The sequence below is a fragment of the Rousettus aegyptiacus genome, unplaced genomic scaffold (assembly GCF_014176215.1).
Source record: "Rousettus aegyptiacus isolate mRouAeg1 unplaced genomic scaffold, mRouAeg1.p scaffold_m13_p_6, whole genome shotgun sequence".
Lineage (NCBI taxonomy): Eukaryota > Metazoa > Chordata > Mammalia > Chiroptera > Pteropodidae > Rousettus > Rousettus aegyptiacus.
Window position 1 is genome coordinate 96,482,739 of NW_023416309.1, and position 11,013 is coordinate 96,493,751.

The 11,013-nt window shown below is 48.8% G+C and overlaps 1 protein-coding gene and 1 long non-coding RNA gene across 3 annotated transcripts in view; one reads left to right on the top strand and one right to left on the bottom strand.

Moving 5' to 3' along the window:
- Window position 1: 1 nt before the first annotated feature.
- PNPO (pyridoxamine 5'-phosphate oxidase) lies at window positions 2-5,221 on the bottom strand. The gene is made up of 7 exons (XM_016164689.2): window positions 5,052-5,221; window positions 3,996-4,120; window positions 2,711-2,810; window positions 1,816-1,869; window positions 1,436-1,564; window positions 1,042-1,112; window positions 2-825 (listed from the first exon to the last, which is right to left on the bottom strand). The coding sequence occupies exons 1-7, from the start codon at window positions 5,187-5,189 to the stop codon at window positions 657-659; spliced, it is 786 nt and encodes a 261-aa protein (XP_016020175.1). The 5' UTR covers window positions 5,190-5,221; the 3' UTR covers window positions 2-656.
- The window catches only part of LOC107520663, a 32,656-nt gene continuing 26,150 nt past the window's right edge, over window positions 4,508-11,013 (top strand). The window contains exons 1-3 of one of the 2 annotated variants that reach the window (XR_004951301.1): window positions 4,508-4,575; window positions 4,993-5,291; window positions 6,170-6,418. This is a non-coding gene — a long non-coding RNA (uncharacterized LOC107520663). Of the gene's footprint in view, window positions 4,576-4,992; window positions 5,292-5,515; window positions 6,419-11,013 lie in introns of those variants that run through there. The other variant, XR_004951300.1, reaches the window with a different exon arrangement.

The following is an 11,013-nucleotide window of genomic DNA, read 5'->3' on the forward strand; positions in this document are numbered from 1 at the left end:
ATCAGTTAGGATTCTTTTATTTGTAAGCAACAGAATTTGATTCTGCTATTTTAGAGACAGTAGGTGTTTGAGGCAGGAGGAGGCCTTGCACAGCCTTGCTGTAGGAAGGAGGGGTCCAGGGCCACTCAGGGAGTTGCAAGAGCAGTAGCCACAGGCTGTTGCTTCTTGGCTGCCATTAATGAATGACTTAGTTACAATGACTCCCTTGCTCTGGGTCTCTTCATTTCAAATAATTGACAAGAAAATTGATTGGCTATAGTGGCTCAGGTACTTGTGCTGGGACCAATCAGCTTGGGTCAGTATGACTCAGCAGCTTGGTCAGGCAGGACTGCTAGGGACCCACCCTGGCACTAGAAAAGGGAATCACACCAGCTGCAACCCCTAGAGGGAGCTATTCTAATATGTTATTGTCAAAATCAAGAACATAATTTTGGGTTTATTTTCCATTTGTGATTTCCCACGCCACCAGTACACGCCACTAGAGAGCTAACTGAGAGCCAACTCAGTAGAGAGAACTTGGAGGATGAACTCTGAAGAGCCCTGGATATAAGGGGTGGGGAGGAAAATGGGTTGAGTTTAGAAGGGCCCCGGCTCCCGATTCCACACCCTCTCCCAGCACCCAGCCCCAGCTCCAGCAGGCACTGGCGGACTGGGAGTCAGGGTGCAAGTCTCTCAAAAAGCCAATCTCCCACCCCCTGGTGGGTCATGGGCCCCAAAGGGGCGTCTCCTGTCGGAAGGCCCCGCCGAAAGACGATCCGGTCGTGCAGGCGGTTGGTTTGGCCTTGCCAGAACTCTATCACCTGTGGGTACAGGATGTAGCCACCCCTACAAAAAGAAGCAGAGGTTTCAGTGCTCTGTGCGTTTTTCCAGCTGTCGCCCCCATCCCCACTGTCACCCCAGGGCCCCCTGAAGGAAGTTGCTAGGATGTATCTAATGAGGGGTCACAGAGAAGAGTAGATCATAATTCCATAGACAGGGTGACTTCAAATAAACACCAGGGGCCTGGTGTCCCTTTCTAGAGGACTACCAGGTATCACTCACCAGTATTTTGGCTTTGGCACCTCTTGTTCCTGGTAGAGCTTCTCAAGTTCCTCATTTTTCTTTCTCAGATACTGTCCAGGGAAAGGAGATGGAGGAAGGGCCAGACCTGGTCAGTAATTCATTTAATAACCACTTACTGAGCATGTGCTCTGTGCCAGGTGCTGGGGACACAGTGAGAAAGGCAGGCTGACCTCTGTCCTCCAAGAGCACAGTCCAACTAGAGGGTCAGACAGACACAAGAGGCCCATATCCCTGTTCCCTGTCCCCATTCCCCCAGGGAGACCATTCTTGTCACTTTGTTGGAGTGAGAGGGCCCTGGCATCCCCTAGAGACAGCCTCTGGGGATGAGCCCAGGCCCTCGTCACCCAGAGGACTCAAAGGGAGCCCCACTCACCTCCCGGTTTGGGATCACAGAACTCTGGTGACTGACCATAGCCCCAATCTGGCTGCTCTTGGGACGGGAGTGGAAGTAGCATGTGGCCTCCTCCTCCGGCAGCTTCTTCACAGGGCCCTCCACACGGACCTGCTCAGAGATAGCCCTGACTACATGGCATTCAATGTCACTTACCCTCCGTACCGGCACAGGCCCCATTTCTCTTCGTCTTCTCCTTATCCACTGCCCCACCACTGTCAGCTGCTACTAGACCAGCTAATTGAGAGCTATTTGAGAGGGGGGATGTTTGCCCAACCCGGGGACCTCCACTGGGCTCATCTATAAACTCAGGCCCTTCCCAATCCAGCCCACTCCAAGCTGTTCTGGGAATGCTCACTCACCTGACGGTTTAGGGGCTCCCAGTAGAAGACAAGGGAAGCAAAGGGATTAGAGTCCTGGAAATGAAAGAGAATTTAAAGACAGCCATCAGGACAGCCGGGAGGATGCCTGGGTAAGGCAGGAAGTCTGCAGCATGCAGGCCCACAGGAAATGCATTCAGTATAACATCTCATTTAAATCCTCAAAGGTAGGCAGGCCTGCTTTTACAGGTGTGGAGACGGGCACAGAGAGGTTTAGTAACATACCCAAGTTCACACAGCAAGTGGCAGAGCTGTGTTGGAAACCTAAGCCAACTGAAGTGAGTGAGGCTTGCCATTTCTCAAACCCATGGATTTGCAAGTCCCCGGAAATGCATGTTTGGCTAGCATGGACTCAGGGTTACTCCTTTGGAGATATGAAACGAATGCATATGAAGTGTCAACACTGTGCTTGACATCAGGAGAGGTCCCAGGGGTATAACAGAGATACAACAGATGCAGCCTCTGCCCTCACAAAGCTTACCATTTGGCAGAGGACGCAAACGTTAATTACATAATCACATAAATAAATGCAGTTAGAAATTTAAAATATGGCAGATAGGAAAGTTGCAAGTTATAATGGCAGCAAAGAGCACAAGTGGCTGAGTCAGTGTAGGAGCTGAAGAAGGCTTTCCTGAGGAGTAACACTGGGGCTGAGACCAAAGGGATGGGAGTTACTCAGGTAAATGAATGACAGATGAGGGTAGCTGGAGAGGGCAGTCATTCACAGCAAAGAGAATGGCAAGTGCAAAGGACCACAGGCAGGGCAGAACCTGAGCACGGATGGAAAATGGGTGGGGGTGGGATGGCATGCAAAGGTGACTGAGGAAGCAAGGGTTGGACTCTGCAGCCCTGGGAAAAATTTACTGTAAACCCTCACCAGCTCTTTTCCCTTCCGACTGTCAAAGTTAGTGAAGAAGCGGAAGCCATCCTTGTCAAAGCCCTTCAGCAGCACCATGCGGGCAGAGGGCTTCCCATCTCTGCCACAAAGATCAGAGCGCCATGGTCAGAGCCCGTTTCAATGTCTTCATTGCTTCCCCTCCCCACAGGATAAGCACTGCTACAGCTGTGTCCCCTTATTCTGCACTGGCACGCAAGCCACCCATTCCCACTTGCCCCTGGGGATTTGTCCCGGAGGTACAACAAGACACTGAAGCCTGGGGCCCTGTTCGGAACTGAACTGTGTTCTCCTAAAATTCTATGTTAAAGCTCTAACCTCCAATGTATTTGGAGACAGAGCTTTTAGGGAAGTAAGTAAAGTTAAAAAAGGCCATAAGGATGGGACTCTAATCCAAAAGGACTAGTGTGTCCTTATAAGAAGAGGAAAAGATATCAATGAGCTCTCGCTCACTCACTCCCTGCACAAACAAAAGAGAGGCTATGTGAGGACCCAGCAAAAGGCAGCCATCTGCAAGCTATGAAGAGAGGCTTCATAATCAACTGACAGCACCTTGATTTCAGACTTTTAGCTTCAGAATTGTGATAAAATTTGGTTGTTTAAGCCACACAGTCAATGGTATTTTGTTATGGCAGCCCTACCAAAGTAACAAGGCTCTAAGGTCAGCAACCAACAATAATGCAAACAGCCGGTGCTTAGGGATCACAGAATATGTAGAGTTATATCAGAGCCTCTGCTCAGGGCTCTTGGGGATGGATACCTAGGGCACAGCCCAAGAGCCTGTCTTGAAGGCCTTACATTTTGGTGATGGTAGACAAGAAGAGTCAGGTAAGAGGCTAATACATGAGATGTCTCAAGGATATATGATTGATTATCAAATGAATGATGCAGACAAGCACTGTACTAGGTTTCAAGAGAGGGAGAGAGCTTTGTGGAGAGGTCTCTGGAGATATAGCTCTTCAAGAGCAGCTGGAAACAGGGGAGATGGGGAAGTAAGAGAGGCAAGGGTGTGTGTGGGGGCATGCATCAAGGACAGAGATGAATGAGGCACTGCATTTCATCACTGAAATAGAATTGAATGAAGTCTGATCTTTGGTTTATAAGTAAGGACACTGAGGCCTAGAGAAGACAAGTAACTTGCCTGAGGCCATATAGCATGTTAATAACAGAGCTAGAATCCTAAAGTTGTCATTCATCAAGGTGAGAGCTTCTTAAGTTTCCTCCTTCATCTGTACCCACCCACAGAAGGGCCCGCAGCTATGCCCACCTGGTGCAGGTAGCCAGACACATGGCATTGGCTTCTCCTATGTCAGAACACTGAACAGCCTCTTGGAACCAGGCAGCAAATTGCTTCATGGGATCCAGGGAGGTCAGCTGAGCCTCCTCAAACGCCTGGGAAAGTAGAGTTTTATTTTATTTTATAAACACACAGAGTGCTGATGGTGTACTGTTCTGGGCATTTTTCAAATACTCATTTAGTCCTCATAACAACAACCTTGTAATAAAAAACTACTCAAGAAATAAGTTCTGTTAACCCCATATTACAAGTGAGGACACAGGCATAAAATGGTGACATAACTTGACAGGTCCTAGAGCTAGTGATGGATGAATCAGGGTTTCATGTCATGGATATCAAATTTATCACTTGGGGAGCCTTAAAAAAAAGATATTCTGGACTCTAACCTTGTGAATTCTCATTCAGTAGGTCTAAGGTTTAATGAAAAACCATGATTAACAATAATTTCCAGAAATGCTAACATGTAGCCAGAGTCTCTGGGTCCCAATTCCAAAACAGTTCTCTTGATTCCTCTCCTGAGGAGGGAAAAGAAAAAGAATTTCTCCAAGTGGTAAGTAAGAGGAGGGACTGAAGGCAGCAAGGAACTAGGTGCATTTTCCCGCTTCACCGTGAGTTAGTCCTCCTCCCCCATCTTTTACTTATTTATCAAACATTTATACGTTGATTATCATTGTTCTAAGCCTTTTAAAAATATTTGAGTCCAACGCAACCCTGTGAGGTAGGTAACTATCACTTCACAGGTAAGAAACTGAGTCTCAGAGAGGTTAAGTAAACTGCCTAAGGTGATGCACCCCGTGAACGGCAGGATTCCAGCTCAGGCAGGCTCCAGAGTCCATGCCCTTACCCACTACCACAGGCTTCATCTCTGTTTCCCCACAACCTCTCCCCAGCTAGCTGTCTTTGAACACTTTTTTTCTCGCGGGGATGACTTCCAAGCCTCCTCGCCTATTCTCCCTCCCCTCTGCAGATGACTCGGGGCTGCCTGTTTTCCCGCCACTGAGGGTGAACCCTGCCCGGCGACGGCACCTCTCGTTCCCCGCGGTAACTCTTGCGCATCGGTCCCAGGTCCATGACTGCACCGCGGCAGAACAGGTAACGAAGGTACAGGGGCCACTCTGCCGGTCGCCCAAACGTCACGCTGACGCCCCGCAGACCGCACGTCATCGGACCGCCAGCCACGTGACCCAGCGTCGGGCGACACCGGGTTCCGTTGGATTCGGAAACAGTTTCTCAACCCGAGATTCTACCCGGGGGAAGGAATAATTTGTAAGTCGCCAAGCTCAGCTACCTTAAATTCTTGGAGCCAATGGGAGTCCAGGATCGGAGGAGGGAGACAGACGCTGAGAGGCCATTGGTCGGAGTTTTCCGGAGGGAGGCCAATTAGAGAGAGAACAGAGGAACACAGCGGCCAATGAGCGGCGCCTCCGGGGGCGGGAGCAGGGAGACAAGGAAATGCTGTCACCGCCGTTAACACGCACGTGGAGGTTTGTTAAAGGTATAGGGACAGCTGTGTCCCAGGCCAGGATGGGAGAATGAGCCGCTGGGGGCGTGAGGGGAGTGGTCAGTATTAAGTGGCTGGTCCCTAGTAGGTGCCTGAAGGTGAGCCTAGTGCAGGTGATATCCCCTGGGGGAAGGCTAGTGGACGAATGGAAAATGCAATTGGGGGCCAACCCTGAAGCAAGGTGATGGGGAGACACAGAGAAAGGGGCCTTCTGGTTAGGGGAAGAAATTGGGACTTGAGAGTGGGAGAGGCTGAAGTGACTTGTGATCACTCCAGATAGGTGTTGTGTAGTGTGTGTGTGGGTAGGTGGGTGCTCTGGGGTTTGAGGAGGTACAGTGAGGTTAGGAAGAGACTGTAGGGTGAGAAGGAAAATAGCTGAATGGGAAAGTGGAAGAGGGAAATTTAGGATCAAGCCGTCCTAGGCCAGAGCCATCTTCCTCTTCCAGCTCTGAACTCCCTTTTTCCAGCCTTATTTCTTTAACCCGGGGTCAGAGCATGCTGCCCATGGCTTCCCCTTTCATGGTGCAGCAGAGTTCACACTAGCCAGTGTTCAGATAGATGGAAAGGTTGCCACTGCCTCACCTCTCTTGGGCTTCCCCTATCTTTGCTGAGTTTCCCCTTTTTCACATTTTGTCCTTCCTAGGTAGTTGGAGTTTGGTTCCTAGGTTGATGCCAGCTATAGCTGAGGGCACAGGAGAGCAGGTGGCTGTGCAAAGCCACTTCCGGGCTGTGGACACAGGGCTGAGAAATTGGAAACCTGCCAGTGCCCATTTCAGCTTTGACCTGGCTGGGGCAACCTTGGGTCAAGGCCTCTCTGCAGTCCTGGTTTCCACCATCATCAGGAAGGGGAGCTGCAAGAGCCATCTAGGCAGGCACCCCAGGACTGTGCCAGGTAAGGGAACTTCCTGCCTTGCCCAGGTGTCTGCATTACACCTAAGCTTCATAAAGCCCTACATTAGATACCTATCATCCTTTATCATGTGCGTGTAGCTTGAGTCATATAGAATCTGGAAGACAAATTTGCTGCAAAGAAATAATACATGTCTCTAAAGGCTTAATGATGTTAATCTATGGATTTTTCACTGGTTGAAATTTTTTGCTGCATCGTTTTCCTCCATCAATATAATTGAGAGAAGGTTGACTGGGCTTTCTTATTGAGGTTATCATTACACATATGAACTTTGCTGTCTTTCCTTTCTCCCAACCACCTGCAGTCAAACCTATGTAAGTAATAATTAGTGCCCTTCAACTCAGATGGTTTTGTTCATAGGTCCACACTATTAGACTCCTGGACTAGGCTACCCTGGATCTGGGATTCTAGGGCACCAAGACTAGGATCATTGGAGTGGTTTGCTTCAAAGACAAGAGCTCAGTACAGTTGACCCTTAAACAACGTGGGGATTAGGGCCACTGACCTCCCCCTGCATTGCACAATTGAAAATCCATGTATAACTTTTGACTCCTCAAAAACTTAACTACCAATAGCCTACTATTGACTGGAATCTTACCGATAACATAAAGTCGATTAACACCTACTTTCTATGTTTTATGTATTGTATGCTGTATTCTTACAATAAAATAAGCTAGAAAAAAGAAAGTGTTGTTATAATCATAAGAGAAAATACGTTAACAGTATTTATTGAAAAGAAATTCATGCATAAGTGGACCCATGCAGTTAAAAGCCATGTTGTTCAACTGTATAGATATTTATTCATTCAGTAGACATTTGTTAAAGACTTCTTTTGGACCAGGTAGTGAGCTAGATCTGAGCACACTAACGTGAAGATGACATGATTCCTGCCTGGAGGGGTTTGTAGTCTTTAGGGGGAAGCAGTTCTCTAAGCTGAAGAGGTACAGGTACTTCTGTGAGGAAAATGAGAGCAAAAAGAGGAAGTGGTTTCCAGGGGTCCAACAGACAGGAAAGGCTTCGCAAAGGGAGCAGACATTGGATTTGTCTTAATGAGTAATTGCTTGCCAGATGGACAGAGGAACGGGCTTGCCAGGAAGAGGAAACAACATGAGTAAAGGCTGGGTGCATTGGGGAAAGCTGGAGCAGTGTAATCCTGCTGGAGTGGGTGGTGAGAACACAAGGCAGGTTTGTAAGCAGGGGCTGGGCATGCCTGCTGAAGATCGGACAGGTGGCATGGGCCAGGCTTTCAGACAACAATTCTTTTTTATCCTGTGCTGTTGTCAAACCAGAGTGTCTAATTCCTATTTTTTAAAGACCAGGTAGGGAGAAAAAGTACTAGATTCCAACAGCTTCTCCCATCCTTGGTGATCAGTGAGGAAGCTTGCAACTGGTTGCCTTTTTATATATTCTTCTTTGTCTTGCAAATAATAAATAGGCTGTGTTGTGCTTTTCTGCCTATGATACAGATTTGGTGTCTGTATCATAAAGCAGCCCCGCTGTTCAAAAAGGATGGGGGGGGGCGGGTACACGCCCACTGGTTGTGCCTCTACTGCTACAACCCCAGCAAGGTTTTTGCCTGCGTGGGAGAAATGAATTTTTTATTGTTATTGCTTTTTATTAAATACCTTGCCACCCTCCCCCCCCCAACTTTGTAAATTTATTAATCTTTTCTTGAGAGTCTTAAATGAATAGAAAATATATTGCGATATTTCATTGTACAGAGGTGTACTGGTCTCTCCATATGAAACAAAAAGGCTGCATTTGGGTTTGGGGACTATGCTTTGCCTGTTTTCTTCTGCTTTTGCATTTATGTTCTGGAATCATCTTTTAGTCTAATTGTTTGAATGTATTATATATTTTGATTATAGCTTAGAGATTGTGTTTTTGGACCTGGCTCTGGTGACCAAGTGGATGATAGGTGAGGGAGGGCCAGACACTGCAGTGTGGTCTAAACGGAAGCAAGAGCCTGGTATCTGAGTATGGGGGTGGACGTGGGGGCGGGGTGGAGAGGAGAGAATCAACTCAGCAGGATGACTTTAGGTGACATGGGTGGTGCTGTTAATTGAAGTGGGGCATGTTGGAAGAGGAGGTTTGGGGAAGGGATGAAGTCAATATCAGACCCATTGAGTGTGAGGGTTTATGAGACACCCACATTTCATTGGGTTGGATAATCAAGTCCGGAGCTTAGGGGAAAGGTCTGAGCTAATGAGACTGGTTTAGGTGTCATGAGCCACCGAGTTGGCACCAGAAGCCACGGGAGAGGATGAGACTGCCTGAGAAGGGAAGAGGAGCTGGGGGGCTAAGGAGGACAGTAGGGGAGGGGAGAGGCCTAGGAAGGTGGAAATGATGCTGGTGAAACACAATGCTAAGCTTTCCAGGCCGATGGCAGGCTGGAGGGGGTATGCTGGGGGCCCTTAGCTCAGGAATTCTTGGGCCCAGCCTTGGGGTGAACTCAGGATACACAGAAGGGTGGGTACTTGGTGCTCTGCCAGCAGGTGCCTGAGCCCAGAGTATGGTCCTCAGAGACTTGCCATGGGACACAGAGGAGGCTGACCCTTACCCAAGTGTCCTGCCTATGATTATGTGGTTGAACTCTCGCACAATCCTTGCATGTGCTTACAGGTCACTTCCCAGTTACGTCTAGTAGTTTTCATACCTGTTCCCTATTAGAAGCTCCTTCATGAGATGGACCACATCACTTACTTTCTCTGGCCCCTTCTCAAAATGCCAGCCAGGAAATAATAATATGTCATGTTTATGCATAAACTGTTTTGTTAAGCCTCTCTCTGTACTTGTGTGCTAGGCACAGTTGAATGGGGCTTGGGGGGAATTTTTGCACCTGGTAGGACCCAGGCCGAGTGTCTTTGTTGGCTAGAGGGATAAGCTTTCCCAGGCTGAATGAGGTCATAGGGCACCATCTCAGTCCTGGCACTGGCTGCCTTGGTAATTAGAGTATAGGCCACAGGCAGAGGGGGGAGGCCTGATGGCAGGCTCCCAGGCCGGCCCAAAGGATATGACCTGGCAGCTTCTTAGTTTCATTGAGAAATCCTGGTTGATCCTTGCCTTTGGCCTGCTCTGTGGTCATTTCTCATTTCTCCTTGCCTGGGATCCCAATGAGCAGGCATTAGACTCTCCTTTCCAGCCCTGATTCTCTGCCATTTCTCACCACGGTTTGCTTTCTTTTCACCCACACCCATTCTTTATTTCATCTCCCCAGGCTCACTTCCTGCATCTTCTACTCCCTGAGGACCCCTTCACTAGGAAACCCAGCTGCTGTCTGTCCTGAGATTACTGTAGTTCCTCTAGTGGCTTCGTTCCAGCCCCCAAAGATGTCGGTCAGGTCACAAGACATGTCTGACCTGAGATAGTGTCTCCCCCTGAGTTAGGTTCCCTGGACTCCACCTCAGGCACATACATCAGCCAGGAGCCCCTGATGGGTCCAGGGATCTGAGATGCTGCAGGTAGCTCCCATCATCATCCTCAAGTGTGGGGCCTCAAAGGGTGATTGTAAAACTGGAATTAGCAGTTTGAAGGAATCCGAGTTCTGTTTGCTGGTGTGATATCTTTTTAAAGAGTACTTTGCCTGGAATTTCCCTTCGGGATAGAGGGAACCTTCCCCAGCCTCCCTTTTCCTTCCAGCTTGTAATCCTAGGATCTGGGATCAAAGAACTACTGTGATGAGCTTCACTGAGCAGTCAGGAGGGGGCTGGGAGGGGTGGCTGTGGTGCAGATGACGCTGAAGAGGGAAGGGGGCAAAGGAAGGAACATAGATGGCATGACATCCATTCTCAAGCTGCTGGGGATGGCCTGCCCCCAGATTTTCAACCAGGCATCCTGGGAAGACTTCTGGCCTGGGATGAGCTTGGGCTGCATCGAACTAACAGTCTGTACCCCGTGCAACCCGAAAATAAATAAGGGATGGGTTACAGCGGATGAGAGCTAATTTGCCACCAGGTCTCTCCATCCTGTCCTCATGTCATCACCTGGGCTGGGCAGAATACATTCTCTTGCTCCTTTTCTAACTCAGGCATCCCATTGGAGGTAGAGATGGCCAGTGCCTCCCATGTGATCCCAAGTGCCAGCATGCAGTTCTGCCCACTAGGGGCTGGCACCCTCATTTCAAAGGATGCGGAGGTGTCGGGTCAGTTTCTGCACTTAAATTGTAAAGCAGATGACTTCGGATCAGCTCTCAGGAAAGCGTTATTCTTTGGGCCTGAGAGCAAAGCCAAGGGGAAACACGTGGCAGAAAGAGGTCAGTTTGTTAGTATTCCTTCTCTCCACCAATCCCGACTCAGAACACAGAATGGCCGTTTTCCAGTTGCACAATCCACATGTGAGGAAGAGAGAAATACATCTCTGTCTTCTTCCTGCCAGTACAGCGATAAGACGCAGGGCCGATGGGCTCATTAAGAGGTTTCTATACCAGGGTAGATCCAGCTGTTGGTCTGGGATCACCCAAAGGACTTAAGTAAGGGTAGGATGGGTCTCCCTACCCGTTAAGAAGTGATCAGGGACAGAGAAACTATGATCCATCTAAGATCCATCTCCCTTTTATTTCTCCAGCTGATGTGAGAAAG